This window comes from Anomalospiza imberbis, chromosome 4 (assembly GCF_031753505.1).
Source record: "Anomalospiza imberbis isolate Cuckoo-Finch-1a 21T00152 chromosome 4, ASM3175350v1, whole genome shotgun sequence".
Taxonomy (NCBI): domain Eukaryota; kingdom Metazoa; phylum Chordata; class Aves; order Passeriformes; family Viduidae; genus Anomalospiza; species Anomalospiza imberbis.
The window spans coordinates 17813549-17830953 of NC_089684.1; the positions used below are offsets into that span (position 1 = coordinate 17813549).

The window sequence follows — 17405 nt, forward strand, 5'->3', positions numbered from 1 at the left end:
ATAGAGATCAATCTGGCTACATGTGCTCTTTAAAAATTAACATTGCTGAAACAGGGCAAATAAGCAAAGGAGGTCAGAATGACCTGCAAGTACTTTACCAATGCAAGACCACTACTACCATTCACTTCAAACAGCAAAACCTCATAATTAGGACTAATTTAGCCAGGAAAGTAGGCAAAAATTCCACCATGATATATCTGCAAGCAGCACCACAAGATTTACAATTAAGATGTGCAGTCATGAGCACACCAAGTTAAGATCACAGGAGCAGGACATGGTGCCACCCATGGGCACTCCTGAACTGAGTGGCCACAGAGGAGACAGGTGCCTGACCCATGGAATCACATCCCTAATCAGAACACACCCAGAGGCCACCTCTGCCATAAAGAGGTGTTCAAGGCTCTTGCTATTCACTGGAAAAAGACTTTTTTCCATATGGGGCCGCTTTAGTGCAAAGCAGTCACACTCCTTTAGTTTAAAGAGCACACCTCTTAAGCTGCTTCAGGTTTTTCTCCCACAACACCAAGTCTTCCAATTTATAAAGGGCAAAAGCCAGTCAGCATTGGAGGCTGTGAATCTGAAAGGACTGAACTATAAGGAACCCAAGAGAGAAGCAACTGCTCAACCTCCAAAGCCCTGTCAGCATCCATACTTGCAGATCAGCACCCCGTTTTCTGCTGGAGGAAGGTGTTCTAGAACAAAGTGTTAGCCTGCTCCCAGCCATGGCTCTTCAGCTGAGGCCACAGCTCAGTACAAGGCAGAGCAGAGGTGTGTACTGACCACACCTGGCTACCTCATGGATCTCCACCTAGGGAATCCTCCTGGTGAGATGTCACTGCCACCCCACGGGGCGGCCAAACATGAAGTCCTTGAGAAGAGGCTGGAATGGTGTTGGTTGCAGCAGAATGACGTTCTGTACATCTAGCCCATCTCAAAAGCCTGCAGTCAGTAACTGGGTCTCCTCTACCCTCCACACATATGACTTCCAGTTTCTTTATAAAGGGCCTGTCAGTTGTTATTAGAAAGAACATACACAGATCTTGCCGGGCACAAACTTCTCTCCAGAAGAGAAAAACGTTCATTAGTGGAAAAAAAAGGGAAAAGGAGGAATTAAAAACAGCCGTGGGAAGGGTGAGAGAAATGAGTGAAAAAACACTGCTTTCTCAAGGTCACAGAGGAGCAGTCAAGGCCTGCAGTGGAACGCTGAGAGCTCTCCAAGGGCATGAGAATGTAAGGTGAACTGAAGTTTTTACTTATTTCCACAGAACAGCCCCCTCCTCACTGCAATGTTAATTTCCAACAAGATATGGAAACAAATACCTTGATAGACCAAATTATTAAATTACCTTACTATCAAGCTCAGGCAAAAGCAGTTTCTGTGGACAGCTGAGCTGCTGTGAGTGGCCCCGGTAGACAGACCCTGTAGCAACAAGGAGTTAATGGGAAGCTACGAACTGCTGTAACCTCTCTTTCCCATTTGCTCAGGCATTTGCTCACTGAGACAGAGAGGCTACTGCTCTTTAACCTGTCTGAGAAACCTTTTTTCCTAACATAACCCCAAGATTCTGTGAAGCCCTCTCACGTACATATAAATATATATTAAGAAATCTACTTGAAAGCACTCATGTTGAAATTAGTCTGCAATCCCTTTGTTTAAAGTTGCTACCGTTCCACAAACACCGTCTGCAGTAGTAGTAGAATTGCTCAAGTACAGCTCCTGAAATGTGAAATAAAAAGCAACAACAGAACAAAGCCTCTAACTTGAACAAGGCAATCAATGTCTGCATGCTTTTTTCTGCATAAAAAAGAGATTGGATTGCTTTTTACATAGCTGTCAATTATTTTTTCCAGCATGGGAAGATTCCTCTAATAAATTAAAATATTCATTACAGCAGATGCTCTCAGCAAGCTTCTTTGGAAGAACAAATGAGATCAACCTGAAAAAACACTGTTTGGCTGAATATGAGCGTCACTAGTAAAATCACCAAACCATTTTTTTTCCTTAAGTGCCTCCTTCCCCTGTGGTATGAAGTATCCAGGGAAATTTATTTCATTACTGAGTGTTGTGAACTAGTCACATGTATGGGATTTAAGCCATCCAGCCATGGCAATGTTGCTGGTCCACTAGAGAAGACAAATCATGAGCTGAGCTGATGCCAAGACCCCCAAGACTGCTGAAATCATCTCATGCTTTACAGACCAATTTCAGTACCTGACATGTTTAAAAATATGAAATTATTTTAATAAGTTTTTTACATTTCAAACAAATCAGCAAACATTGTTAAAATTCACTTCATCCCAAAATCACAGAATCAAATATTCTGTGAAAATACTTACATCTTACAGTTTTACATTAATCCATTAAGGATAAAATAGTATCTGGAATGATTCTACTGCTTTCTGCTGCTCTCTGATAGAAAACACCCCAACCTACTCAAGCAGTAAACAAAAAACAGTTATGACTTAACCCTTATCTCAAAATATCTTTTTGAAGTTACTTAGCAAAAATAAACAACTCTGTACTTAAAATAAATGATGTACAATTACAACAGCTCTTAAGCAACCTATAGTATAATCTGTAAAAAAAAGTTTCTCATTTGACTGTGAGCCTGGTTCCAGACCTGTAAATAAAGACTAGTGATAAAGTCTCTGGCTGCCACCATGCCCAGGGGAGATCTGCTGAACTAGACTCAATTTTGTCACAGAAACTTGCACAACAGTAAGTCAGACACAAAAAAAAGTAAATTACCATCGTACTTCAGAAAAAGAGGATACTACAGTCACTACAGTGAAAAGCATGTATGTAAGAATTCGAACAAAATAGGGGCTGACAGATAAATGGCATTTTAGAAGAAAGCATATCAGAGATTTATATTTTACGTTGTGAAAAGCCATCAAGCAGGGCTTCAAAAGGAAAAACAATTGTAAAGTTCAACAAAGTTCTCTACAAGAGAGCAACTATCTGCCTTCAGGAAAAAAAACCCCAACACAATAAAAAAAACTTTGAGGGGAAAAAAAAATACAAAAAAACATAACTCTGAAACATTTATGACTGTCCAAATCTGTGACTCAAGACAGAAATCATATGAAGCAACTGAGAATTGACTAATACTTCTCCCTCCTGCATGAATTTAAAATGGAAGTTTTCACAGTTCCATTGATGCAGTTTAACAGTCAGAAGAGCAAAGCAGGGCTGGGAGGAATTTGATTAGTCAAATAGTCAGTGTTCTTAACAAAGTTTATTAATTGGTTATTTTGTGCCCTGGATGTAGCTGGTAAAAAGGGTGAATTGTAATACAGGGATAGCAAATTTCTTCTTTTTTTTTTTTTTCCAAACTGAAAGCAACCAAAATACATTATTCCACTTTTCAGAACAAGCCATTCTAATGCAAAGTTGATCACATTAATTGTGCATTTTGTAACAGCTCACGGAGACAAAGCAAATTTAGCCTCTTTTGAATATCATCTTATCTGAGGCCCGGGGAATAAGCAGAAGTTGCTAGTAATTAACTGTGGCCTTCAATAATAAAATTATATTAATCTTCCAAAGCTAGATTTTATAATAAAGGCATAACTTCATGGTGGTAGAAGCACAAGAAGATACCAAAAATAGCTGAACATGTCTTTAGCCACGAATGAGAAGCTTCTTGTATAGTTTTATGTAATAATTACAGAGCATGAAATTTTGACAACTTGGCATGTTTTGAACTTACTTTTACTTCACTCATTTTTAAGAGCAAATGGCTGATGGTGTCTAAAAACAACATTAAATGAAGGGCAGCTATGCAGGAATAGGAGATGGGATTCTTAAAGTGAAAATCTAAAGAACCTTCTCTTTTGAAACAGAAGTTAGAGAAATACAATCATACTACATTAATGAAATTTTTATTCAACACCCAGCTCTTCCATTTGATGGGGAAACAGACAAACATATCCCTTAAAGAAGAGCCCCAAACAACAGAGTACTCCTCTACTGCTTTAGAACTGATGAATGTACACCCATTTCACCTAGACTTTGTAAAAAGCCAAAAAATTGGTAGGAACCCTTAGCAGAGTGCCTTATCAGGAAGGGGCAGCCCAACCACTGCTCTTTCAGTTCTTCCAGGAATGGCTTATTTGTGTGTGTGCAATGAATAAGCAGATGCTAGATATCATTGGAGTACATCACAGTGAACAAATACTGCCCACAGGCTGGGGTGGAACAGCAGCACACAGGCCCAGTCCCTCTTAGCAGGTGTTCAAATTACATGTTCTTAAAAGCTTAACACTTCGTCTGGATTCCAGATATCAACCTCACTGCTAGCAAGGTTGGAAACAACAATGGAAATCATCAGTTCAAAAAGAAATTGCTGTAATAGGCTCCAAAGAACAAACAGCTTCCATGCTCCTCTTCATTTCAACAGAGATGATTAGTTAAGGTGCTTTAGGATTCTGCATGGCAGACAAGCTGGCAGAGGTGGCCATTTAATAAGCTCTGGAGTCTTTAGCGGGTGTCTGAAGCCCTGAACTGCTAGTTTCTGGAGCGGGGCATCTGTGGAGCAGGGGCTCCCTCTAAGGGGACTGAGGCGGAGACTGTCATCAGCTGTCCACCGTGAATTCTCTCATTCACCCGCAGGTCACAGCCATCCTGCAGCATCCTTATAGCTATCCTTGCAATGTTTTTAGAGTCATCAAGTCCACTGTGAGGTCTCCCATCATAATTCATGCCCAGATTTTCAAGCATGATTGTCAGCTTGGTCTGGTTCCTAGGAACCTGATGGAGAAAGTGAGCAACATTCAAGGATTAGGTTTAGTACCAAGTCTTTTTAATCTAACACAGTGTAGTAGAAACACATGCAGATTCTAAGCCTACTTAAGTCACACATGACTTTCATGTTGCCTTCTGTCAGATCACTAACCATTTAACTTCAAAGCACCCTGGTGAGACAGACACTCTCATTTTTACAGAGGAGAAATAGTCAACAGGAGTTTGTCTAGACCTGGGATCATGTCAAGAGCCTCTGACCAGCATCAGCTCAAGATACACCTGTGCTGGCAAGGGTGGAAGCCGTGACCTAGATAAGTTTAGCCATCTTTATAAAAAACAAAAAACAGTGGCATTGCAGAGGGAATCTGAGTTTGGTTTTCCTTTTAAATTCTAAGTGATTAAAGAAGCACCAAGCTCCTGATTCTCACTGACATCAAGCTCCTGAATGCCTTCAACCTTCACAGGATCTGATCAGCAACCTACAGCAACCCTGTAAGATTTGTCCAGCACAAAGTAAAGCTCTTCCCTTATTAAATGTTAATCTCTCTTTTATCTAGAGGTTACATTTACTATGAAAAAGCCCTTCAAAAGACATTAGCTAGGCTGAAATCCCTTTCAAAAAAAGTATTTTAGTGTAGGCTGATTGGGAATTTGCTAGACTCTCCAATAACTCATTTTATGGTAGTCTGACAGAGAAAGCAGCAAGATCTAGCACTGAACTTAGTATTACTTTTCTCTTGACAATTTGATTCCACTGTATATACATCCTAATCTTTCTCTGCCTCCATTACACTGTCAAAAGTCAAGATTCTATGAGGGTAATAGTACAAATTAGTTTTTTAGTGTATTGCATGAAAACAGGAAAAAATAATCAAAAAATCAAGAGAGTCTTTTCAGCTGAACTACTTGATCTAACAGGACCAGTATAACATTTTTAGACAATCCTTCAACGAGCACAGCACGATTCTTAAAAACAAGATTAAAATCAAAATGCAGTAATTGTATGATCTTCAATTAGTGGAGTAAGAGCTGCACATGAAACACATTTGAAAATCAGGCACCAGGTAGCTAGTTTAAGTACTATAATTTTATACTACACAAGTAGAGATGACCAGCACAACAGGTCATTCTAGACTTTTATACCAAAATTCCCCTTAAGAGAAACAGCGATTTGTACAAACCTTGTAGAAGTTCCCATATGATTTGCGAATATTGATCCACTTTTTGGCAAAAGAAGGGTATTTGATACGGCTAATACGGCACTGGATGTTCAAAAATTTACTCATATCCCAAGATCTTAGAAAGTCAAAAGAGGAAAATATTAGTCATATATAATCCTGTGTTCTACATATTGCACAGTGGTAGAACTAAAAGCTGTCTTGTCTCTGGTGATCAGTAGAATGAAAACAGTTTAGGAAAAGCTCGCTTGCTATAGTCCCAGTAAAGAATTTTTTGATATGAATTTGTTAATCATGGGGAAAAAATAATGACAGGAGCAACACTTTCACCAGGATAGTTTCAGGTCCACAACAGTTAGGACAAAAAATAGCACCAACAACTCCACCTACCACATCAACACTGAAAACTGCAAATTAAATTAGATGCTTACACAGCCCTTGGGGAAGCAAGCGACACCTTTAAATCTTCCTGATTATTTGGGTATGCATTTATCTCTCTACTTCAGGTAGGTAACTGAAACTAAACTGCACCTAGTTTTATGGGAAACCAGATCTCTATGAAAATATTAAGAAATCATAGTCCTATTTATTTATCAGCCTGCCTTCCTGAAGGGAACCACCCCAACAAGTTTGTAAGCTGCAAGCTAAAGTACAGCTTTTTTTCCCCATCTCTTCTAGCCGTTTATGCAATCTCACCTACAGAGATTGCATATATACCTATACAACAGAGATTTCAATGCACCTATTTTCCTTAAGGAATTTCACTGAGGGTATTCCTCTGGAGGGGAATTCCAGAGACATTTAGGCCCAGTAATATAACCAGTCTTGGATCAGCTTTGCTTTAGCATTTTCTTTTTTTAATTCACTGTTGCTTCCAAAGATAGCAATGTAATTATAGGTTAAAAATTAAAAATTGCAGAGTGTTGTTTTCAGGTATTATGTGGTGGATATAAATGGAGAATTACGGCAACAACAAAGTATAAAGTCTGCAGCATCACTCTGTTGCATACAGACCACTAGGAAAGAAACGGCGCCATCTGATGGATTTAAGCTTCATTTTGAGTTGTTCAGTTCAGCTTTACCAATTTTACCAAAAGCTTCAAATAAAATAAAACAAGCAAAATGGCAGTGTCCTGATTCATCTTAAGCAATGCTCTCACAAATATTAAAAGTGGTTTTGCAGTTTTAGATTGGGCTGAAGGCTGCATAAGGACATACCCATCAGTCAACATGGAATAGCTGTACTTTGTTCCCAGTTCTCGTTGTTTCATCCACTCTATGACATTCTGCAGAACTTGAGGAAAAATATCAGCTTTATCAACAATGTCCTACGGGAACAGAAATAAAAAACCAACAAAAACAAAAACCAATAAAGTAAGGAACATTTTTTCAGAAAAAAAATCCCTCAGCCTTAAGTGTGTAAACTGTATTGGTATATGGGCAATTAAAAACTTGGCCTCATCAAAATCTTTATAGCACCAGATTACACATTAACAGATGACTGGACAGGTTTTTCTAAATTGAAAAAACAGCACCACTAAAGCACTGCTACAAGAGCCAACTTCCTAATAGCTTCTGTAAAGGTAACAAGGTAAGCCCACAGCTGAACCTGGATGAGAACCTTTGAGGTTGTTTCCCAGGCTCCTTAAGTCACTTTACCACAAGCCATTGCTATCCTAAGACTCTAAACTCTTTAGAACAAAAATATTAGGAGAGGAACTGATGCAAAGTGCTTTGCCCTACTAAAGATTAAATTTCTCCACGTGAATTAAAAAGAGAATACTTTTCCCCACAAAATGACCGACTTGGTGAAATCAGCTCTGTGATAATTGTGAGAGGGAAAAAACAAGGATTAAGAGAATAGGCCTTACAGAAAAATAACCATGAAAGACTACCATTTAATGTTACCAGTCTGAAAACATCAACAACACACCCCTTTTATTTCCATCTCTTCCTGAAGAAACAGAAGTGCAAATTACCTGGGTTATTCCTGTCAGACTGATGCAGAAGTCTGAAAGCTTGGGATTAATCTCTGGCTTCACATATTGCTGAAAGGTATCCTCCTGTAACAGGAGAATCAATTGCTCAGCTGCAGCACACTATGCAGCCTGCAAGGCAACTTCTCTGGCTCGCCTGCAGCCCAAAGGCAACAGCAGCTACTTGTCCTGCTGCAGGCAAAAAGGAGGGTGCACCTCCTGAGCCAGCAGGAGCCTCCTGACTGGCCATCATCAGATTCCTAACAGGACAGATAGTTTCCAACCAGAACATGGCCTTCCTCTCAGCCAGTAGGCACCAAAGAGTGGGAATGTGAATTTAAGAGGGAAAAAGGACAGACTGCAAAAAAGCAGAGGATTTGGGAAAAGAAAAGTGAAAGTAAGGAAAAAATAAGTGAGAGGCAAGAGCAAAACCTTATGTATTTTAGGCGGTATCTCTAAATGTTCACCTGAAATTCAAGGAAAGCAACCAGCCACACACCTCAGAAGCTTCAGGCAAGTCCTACACCTCTGGATGCCAGCCAGGCAGAGACAAACAAAATCTCACTCTGGGAAACTGAGCAACACAAGAGTGAAGACTGAAGGCAAGTTCCATGGAAAAAATAAAGCCCCAAATCCCCACTGTTATACAAAACCTTTTGGACATGCAAAAAAAAAAAACAAAAAACCAAAAAAAAAAAAACCCAGAAAACCAAACCAAAACAAACAAAAAAAACTCTCTAAGAGCAATAAAAACAATCCTGGTAATCTGCACAATCCTTTTTCTGCTGTTAAGTCATACATGTAGCCATACTTAATTGCAGCATCACAATGATTACTGGAAATCCTCTTCCCATTAAGAGTTCTTCATAAATGAACCATGAGTCAGAGGTGTGTGCACAACCTCTGTTTCACTTGGGTCACTCAATTTCAGTTAAGCAGCAGGTAGTTTATCCTAAAAGAAGGCTGGACTGGAACAGAGCGCTTGAGGCTACCAAATGCCTGGTAAGTATGTTTAAAATCAGGTTACACAGCTGGCAGTCTGTTAGGTACAATGTGGAAACAGCTGAGCCTGACAAGTAGAGTTCACTCAACCTTGCCTTCTAGACCTCTGCATTAGTGTCTTCTAGATTACCTCACACGGGACCACAGAAATTGATCATTTTTGATTATGATGAATGCCTTGAGTCCTAGAAATAGATTTGTGGGCCTTAAAGCAGGGAAAGAAAGGGCAGGTGGGAACATACATGGACAACTGAGAAACTCCTATCAATAGAGGGGGTTGACAGCAAGAGAATGATCTACTTGGATGATCATTTGGAAAATGCTTTCAGAAGAGAAAGTTTTGTTTGTACCTAAGAGGCACAGAGGATAAACCCTTATGAAAATAAAGTATGCTATTTTTAATGAAGTTCAACATCTACTTAAAAACTAATCTAGACTTTCTGATGCAAAGAAGTTACTTCAAAGAATAGCAGACCAACTCAGCCATTAGATCACTTACTATTTCCAGGGTACGTGTGTTTACTAAGACAACAGGAAATTCAATTATTTCATGTACAAATTCAGGCGGATTTCCTTCTTCACATGTTGCTTCAAAGTCAACGACACAGATGTAGTCATAGCAGCTGTCTCCACTAATGTGTTCCTTCTGCATCAGCTTCTGTTTCTTATAATAGTTTTTCAATCTCTTTTTCAGTACATCTTTCACTCCTCTAAAGAAATAGGGAAAATGACAAAGATCACACTCTTGTTTAATTATTTCTTTGTTGTAAAACTGAAGCTATATTTACCATTTGAAAGCTCAGCACTTATTAACTTCATTCTGAAGACCAGCACAAGTGAAGCCTGAATTCCACTTTATCATAGAGGAGTGTTAGCCCCATTATCTACACTACATTAAACCCATTTTCTGGGATAACACGGAGGCTGTGATACCCCCCCCAATACAATACCAGAGACAGACTGGGAAGCATGGCGCAGAGACACTCTGCAGTCACCTCTGCTTCAGCCTTTCCAAAGCTCAAGTCTTTGTAGATTACTCCTGGTTGACCTGTGGCCCTGGAAGTACTGCTTCACCTGTATTCCCCTGTGCCCTCTATCTGAAGTGATTCATGTCCGAGGCCTTTCTGCATCAGTGGCATAGACAACACAGAATCCATCTTAAACATGCACATTTTACATCTTTCTCCATCTAAATTTAAAACTGAGCTTGAATAACTCAATTAAAATAAAGTATTTGAGATTTCAGTTGTCAGAAAAACCTCCTGGTCAAGATCCTGCTTTTCAGGAGGTTTGTGGCTATAAATAAATTCACATGGCAAGTGATTGAAATTACTTACTGTGTCCTTTTAATATAAACATTTTAATATATGAGTGCATATGCCAGAACTGCCATGTACCAAACCAGAGCCGAATAAATGAGGATAATTTACCCTTCCAAAGAAGTTATTTTCAAAATTATTCATTGCAAATGAAATCACAGAAGCTGTAGGAGATATGTGTAGCAAATGGTATTATCAGAAAAGCAGCCCAGTGATCCACAAATAAGAACTGAAATCAAACTACTAAACATGCATTTGAGAACATCAGCTGCTTCTGCAGAGATAACTCTTCTTCACTCTGGTTTACTGGTCTAGTTTAAGCCAATGACCAGTTCATTAAAAGTTGAGACAATATGGCAGCTGATGGAGGGGAAATTACCTCTTTCTTCACCAAACTTTTTAAAAAAAGTTGAAATTAGGAGATTATTGACTATCACAATAACCTCAAAGGAAAGGATGGTGTATGTTAATCTGCTCACATTAGAACTGATGCACTATTTGTTTACAGATAAGACATATTCTGACTTGACTAACTTGAATATATTGACAAAAGAAACCTAGCTTTGGTAAAAGAGAAATTTTAAGCTTTCAGCATTTACAACTAAATTTAAAAACTCATATAGAAAACTTATAACCTAAGGGAAGACCACAAACACAACATATACTATTTGAATTCTGCTTTCAATTTTTAAATCAGAGCAACTGCTAAATAGCTATAGAAATCTAATGTGTTTTACCAAAAGTTTTCTCAAGAAATGGTAAGATTTTCTCCTCATGAGGCATTAAATTAATTTAACCAACCAACTCCCCACCACTACTTCCTTATTCCTGCTGCCTACAGAAACAACACACTATTTTTCTCAGCTGACCTTCTTCACAATATCTCAATATGTTGCCTGGCCACAGAATTATTAATTTTGCAGGTAATTTCCAGTACAGCAGGAACTACACTATACTCCCTTGCCTCTGCCCCAGTGAACACAAATACAGCTTATAATGCATTCATTTTTTCACATTTTTCTAGCACTTGTATTCAGAGTAGCAAGCTCTCCATCTAAAGGTACTTCTCCTCTGCAGTGATTAAATCCTGAGCCCCATGACCAGAGTTTGTAGCAAGTATCAGATCTGTACAGGTTTAGTGTACAGGTACACTAAATAAAAATATGGATGTTCTGAAGAAAGTTGCCATATTATGAAGGTCTGCAGCACCACCTGAGAACCACTGCAGTTCTTCTTTCCCCCTTGACCAAAAATTGATGAGAAGTACCTTACAGTTATGTATTCAAGCATTTCTTTGGGTTGCCAGTTGAGACAGCACACATTAAGCAGTGTGCATTAATCCTACAACAAAAACTGCAACAAGATTGCACATAAAACAACTGGTGTCTGGTGTTGTGTCTGCTTTTCACTTTGTGCTGAGTTTTTAAACATTAAAATAATCATCCCTCATGACTCTACTGCTCTCAAAGATAAATCAACATGTTTACAAATAACCTGGTTTCAAGCTTGAACTCTGCAAGTTTACTTCTGAGCTCTTCTCTGGTCATTCTGTTTATATAACCATTGGTTATAGCAATTTCTTTGTAAATCGGATCACTGAAGTCGTTTGAACTGGCAGCTGAGGTTTTGCCATTAGTTTCTTGATCACCGATCTTACAATGCTGTCTACCCTAGAAGAAAGAGAAATCAGGAAGTCATTGAAGAAGCTCAAAACAAGATGCTTGCATGCGAGCATTTCACAGCTCGTTTTGCCACCAGAACGCAGTAAAGCCTCACAAGGTTACACTTGTGATCCAACGGAGTGAACTAGCTTATAGAAAGGTAGGAGAACCAACACTGAAGCCTGCTCTGAAACAACGTCTTCCTAAACAGCAAGAGAATAAAGAGACAGTAATGCCCGTGTCTTGAGCCATGTCGAATAGCAGCTCTTGGAGACAAAACCTGAATACGCATCCTAATCTCAACAGAAAGAGTTCTCTGGTGCAAACGGGCAAAGCCTTCACGAGCAGCGAATTTCTCTCGATGACTGAATTAACCAGAGTCCACACTGACTGGGACACGCGGGCCGGTGCCCAATGCGTGCAAGATAAACAAAGCAATAAACGAGAGGAAAAACTACGGGCACTTCCCGGCTCCCGACTGCTGCTCGCGGCCTTCGTGGGGCCCACGCACAGCGCGGCCGCGGGCGGGCCCGTGGCACCGGCGGCGCCCCTCGGGCGGGCGGGCGAGCCCCGGGCAGCCCCGGGCGGGCCGAGGCCCGAGGCGGGCGGGCAGCCGGGCCGCGGCCTCGGGCAGCACCGCTGGGCAGCACCGCTGGGCAGCACCGCTCGGCCGCCCCGCCCCCGCCGCCCCGCGCACTCACCGGCGGGCGGGCTGCGGGAGCAGCCACCGCCTCGTCCCGAGCGGCCTGCGAGCGGTTCTCCTTCTGCTCCTCCATGGCGGCGGCGGCGGGAACCGCGGCGGGGACGGCGGCCCGTCGGGGGCGGGAGAGCGCGGAGCCCGCCCCTGGGCGGAGCAGCGGCCCCGCCGCCGCTCTCGGGCGGCTCCGTGAGACCCGAGCAGCTGCGGCCGCGGCTCCCGGCGTTCCCGTCTGGCATCGAACACTGCGGTGAGCATGTGCCACGCGTGCCCGGGCCGCCTCAGCCCCCGCTGTCCCGCCGGCCCTCGGCCCTGCCCCTCTGCAGCAGCAGCGCCGCCTCCTGCGCCTGCCTCAGCCCTCCAGGGCTTCTGCCCAGTTGTCCCCCCGGGGCTTGGGGTCACAGCAGCTCTCTGGAACCTCTCTCCGTTTTACGGGAAACACACGCTGGGCAGACACCTCATTTATGCCTCCGTCCTCCTTCTCATGGCACTGATTTTGCACAGAGCATCCGAAAGACGAATCTGGGACACCCGTGGCGTGTTGGGTGCCAGGTCACAGCCACCAGAAGGCTGTAGTTGACCCCCAGCCCCTTCTTGCCACGGAATTTGCCATGCCTGCTGTTCCCCATATCCCTTAATCCACAGTCAACAAGCAGGGTGAGGTGGGCAACACGAGACGTGTAAAGCTGTCTGGATCTTCTTCACCAGGAGGTGAAGGCAAAGCGGTGAAATCTCTCTGTCTAACACAGGTCAGTTTATTTTCTGCTGCTGCTTCCCATAGTCCTGAAATGCTGTCCAGTATCCCTTAATGATGGAGGCTGATGTATATTAGCACCCAACTAAAGCAACCACGCCAATACCTCCACATCTGCCAGTCACTAAACAGCCCAGAATCTTCTCTCTGCCCTGCTGTGGCTGGGGCCCCAGTACCCAACCTCAGTCGGACCTCCCGTCTCACTCTGGCACACCAGCATCTCCTTGCAGATGATGACATCCCCTCCCCTAGACCTGCTGTGCACCATTTGTCATCGTCGGGTGGGTGTGCCACAGCGGTCTGTCTCCTCCACATTGAGTGATGACAGAAGTGAGATCACACACAAGTGCTTGGGGCTGTATGTGCACGTCCTGCTTTTGGCTGGATCTTGGAAGCTGCAGCGCTGTGTTTTTTGGATTTAGTATGAAAATATTGTGGATAATACACTGATGATTTAGTTGTTGCTCAGTAGTGCTCACTCTAAGTCAAAGCCTTTCAGTTTCTCGTGCTCTGCCAGTGAGAAGGTGCACAAGCTGGGAGGGAGCATGGCCAGGACAGCTGACCCGAACTGACCAAAGGGATATTCCATACCATGGAACATTTTGCTCAGTATATAAATGGAGGGGAGGAGGAGGAGTAGACTGGGAGCTGCTGATGCTCATCCTCCATCACTCAGTCAGTGAGTGGTGGGCATCAGTCAGTGGTGGGCATCAGTCAGTGAGTGGTGAGCAACTGTACTGTGCATTACTCATCTTTCTCAGGTTTTATTCCTCTCTCTTTCATTGCAGTTACTATCATCAGTATTATTATATTTACTTTGCTTCCATTATTAAACTGCTTTTAACCCATGGGTTTTACTTTTTTCCTATTTTCCTTCCCACCAGGAGGTGGTGGTGAGTGAGCAGCTGTGATGATGCTTAGTTGCCAGAGGAGGTTAAACTGCAGCAGTGGGAAGGGATTTGCTCCCATTTTTAATTCATCCTCCTGGTGCTGCCACAAATGCTCCTGTTGCCAAAGAGAGGACCACCTGCCTTCCTACTCTGCCTCCAAAACCTACTCTGAACATGAGCAGGAAACCAAGCTTTTCACAAATGCAAACAACATGGTACCAATGAGAGCCATTGAGCTGGCCTCACAAACCCATAAAATACCTTAAAAGGTACTGGGTAAAAAAGCTGTTCCCCAGAAATCACCTGCCTTGAAGTGGGCAATGATTCACAGATACTAAACAAGGGGCTCCATGCTCAGATTCACTCAACAGCAGATCTCTCCATGACTTTGCTACAGCGCAGATCTACAGCTAGTGCAGACCCTTCCAGAACTAGAGCCCAAGAAGGCACTGCAAGAGGAAAAACAAATCACACAGCCAGGACTCTCCTGGAGATTGAGATCACTTTTATTTTCAGTCATTTTGGCGAGGACGTGTGGGCAAGTGGGGGTGTGGTGCATGTATGTCTGGGCATGCATGTGTGTGTGCGCAGAGTCCTGCCCAGTGATGTAGATTATATGAGTACCTGCAGTTACAGTCCATGAACTGAGCCGTGAAGCGTGTGATGAGTGCTACACTGAGGCCCACTTGCTTGCCTCTTCTTGTGCTTACTGCAGTGCAGCATCTCCACCTCCCGGCACAGCTGTTCCAAGATGCCAGCTCAAGATACCATCCAAAGGGCGCGAGAGGAACTGAGCTCCGGGATCTGGCTCTGCAGGAGTGAGCCAGTGGATTTTCATCTCACTTAGTGAGCTTCTAAGTAACATTTGCAGTTCCCTTTGACACAACTGTATCTAACTCCTCACAGTGAGGAGCCTCAACTGCTTGGACAAACTTTAGCTGCCTCAGAGGTACAGTGGGAAAGAGAACAGGGACCCCATCTAAGTTCCAGTGCTACAGTACAGCCAAGCACATCTTGAGTTCCTGGGAAAGCAGCATCCAAATACACTACTCAGTTTTTACAGCCATGATGAAACTGTGTCATGGGGAATGCTGCAAGGGAGATGACCCATGCTTCTGCAGCCCCCAGTCTCTTCCATCTGAGCTGAGAGACCATAAGGCAGGGTAAATCCCAAACTAGCCTCTATTTCAGTTTAACTTTCTAAAGCTGAATCCCCCAAGCTCAGAGCGGAGGCAATGCAGAAAGAACAGCACTGCCACAAAAGGAGACTAGTCAAAGGGGTCCTGGCCTTGTGGCAGACTGGGAACAATCTTACTTCTCTGACCTTTTTGCTTATAGCAAAGTTAAAACAGAGGTGTCCCATCACCCAGGACCCTCTGCAGCTGCCAGAAGTCTCCAAGTACTCCTGTAAGCCCTAAAATGACCTACGTGTGCAGCATCACCCTTTGGGCTCACTCTCTCTCACCTCTACCTATTTGTATGCTGCTTAGGGACACGCAATTCCTCACATTACACAGACCCAGAAGAAGGCAAGGCTGCTATCCTGGGAGTTTGACTTGGACGGATGCAGTTTTGAATCCCAGGTTTTGCTTCAGAGTGTAACACAAGGTACTCCAGGACATCTTCCAGCTGCTGAAAGTCCTGGAGTGCAAAGCAGCTCGCTAGCTCTGCTTCCAAATCTGTCTGAAACAGTTTCAGCAGGAAATCAAAAACTGGTCAAGCAAGGGTTTGCAAACCAATAAGCAAAACCAGTACAATCATCTTGGGTGAAGTAGGCATCTAGGAGATTGCCAGGAGATTCTCTTCCTATTCCAAAGGAGTTAATAAATTCATTGTCAGCTCCACAGGGAGACAGCTGATGCCCCAATCCTTTCTGACCTCTTTATAACACATCTTCAGTAAAGGCTGCACAGTGCTGCACAGAGGCCTTAGTAATTTCTAACAGTTTGGTAACTCCCTGAGCGGGGACAAGAACTGGAACACAATACATACTCTGAACTCAGGTATCTGCTCTTAGGGCACTGCATTCAAGCCCTCTTTCCTTGTGGCTTGATTCATGAAAAATGACAAATCCTTCATAAATACAGGGCCCTCATCCCTGGGGCTGAGGGATATTAAATGGGGTCTGAGGCAGGAGCTCAGCAAAGGGATGCTGTATGAGGATCCAAGGGTGCATCCTTAAAAGACAGCGACAGCAAAATCAAAAGTACTATGAGCCGCTTGGTTTGGTTCTCCTGCATGGATCTCCCACCTGGCAACTGCAAAGGCGAGATGTTTGTGAACTGCATAGAAAATTAAATGGTTTTTGCATATTAAAAAAATTTGGATGAAAACACAGTTACACCAGTTACTAAACAGTGGGTGGATGAGCAATCACCGTTTTGTATTAAATAGACCCAACTAGATTGATCTCCATACTGCCACACTCCTGGCATTACGGCTTCAGTGCACAGCAGCAGCCTGAGTGCCTGCAGAGGCCAGGGAATGCTCCCACGGAGGTGGCACACCCCGGCAGGAGGGCTGCGGTCCCAAGGAGCAGGCTGTAAGATGTCTGCTCTGTCCTCTCACTCCTTCAATGCTCACGCATCCCAGACCAGATGGGCACACTGGGAAACAGGCATCCGGCTGGAAAAGGATTCCAGTTTGTGGTTTCTTTACAATGTGGTTTCCACGCAACTTCACAGCAACAAATCGCTAGTTTCTTCCTATGGAGAATGGAAAGAGAGGTGAGTAGCAGCACAACAGGAGGAGAAGGCCGCCCAGCATGGGAGGTGACAGTAGGGAATGCTCTAACACAAGTTCTGCCTGTACCAGGCATGTTTCATGGGCAACAAGACTCAGGACAAGGGAGTTTCCTAGCATTATTCCTGAGCACCATTCAAAGATCTCACCTCCCTTTCACCTCCTCCAGCCACCACAGACAATTTTGAGTCTCCAGTTTATCCACAGCAACACGGAAGCACAATCAATTAATGATTCTCACCGACGTAAGAAGGTTCATTGCCAGAGACAGCAGGTCAACACATGAAATCTGAGCCCAAGCTACCGTCCCAAGCTGGAACGATACCCCGAAGACACAGGAAGCTGACGGAGCTGCCAGCTTTTATTTGGCAGCTTTTCCCCCTAAAGTAAGGTATATGGCTTGATTTCTTCTACCTGGCCTCTGGATCTCCTGCTGGAG

General features: G+C 43.2%; 3 protein-coding genes across 7 annotated transcripts in view; 1 reads left to right on the plus strand and 2 right to left on the minus strand.

The window, feature by feature from the left end:
- LOC137472320 (ribonuclease CL2-like) overlaps positions 1-17405 on the plus strand; it is a 170570-nt gene that overhangs the window by 122686 nt on the left and 30479 nt on the right. The gene's annotated exons all lie outside the window — the stretch shown is intronic.
- ERI1 (exoribonuclease 1) lies at positions 2221-12729 on the minus strand. Of its 2 annotated transcripts, XM_068187309.1 has the most exons (7): positions 12585-12727; positions 11717-11892; positions 9403-9613; positions 7905-7988; positions 7144-7253; positions 5929-6043; positions 2221-4753 (listed from the first exon to the last, which is right to left on the minus strand). In XM_068187309.1, exons 1-7 carry the CDS (start codon positions 12657-12659, stop codon positions 4511-4513), a joined length of 1014 nt encoding a protein of 337 aa, XP_068043410.1. In that variant the 5' UTR covers positions 12660-12727; the 3' UTR covers positions 2221-4510. The 2 variants fall into 2 exon arrangements, with proteins under 2 accessions (XP_068043410.1, XP_068043411.1); XM_068187310.1 differs by lacking the exon at positions 7905-7988 and having other exon boundaries at positions 12585-12729.
- MFHAS1 (multifunctional ROCO family signaling regulator 1) overlaps positions 14713-17405 on the minus strand; it is a 33287-nt gene continuing 30594 nt past the window's right edge. For all 3 annotated transcript variants that reach the window (XR_010998112.1, XR_010998111.1, XR_010998110.1), the window contains one exon: positions 14713-16929. The gene's annotated coding sequence lies outside the window, so the exon portion shown is untranslated. The remainder of the gene's footprint in view (positions 16930-17405) is intronic.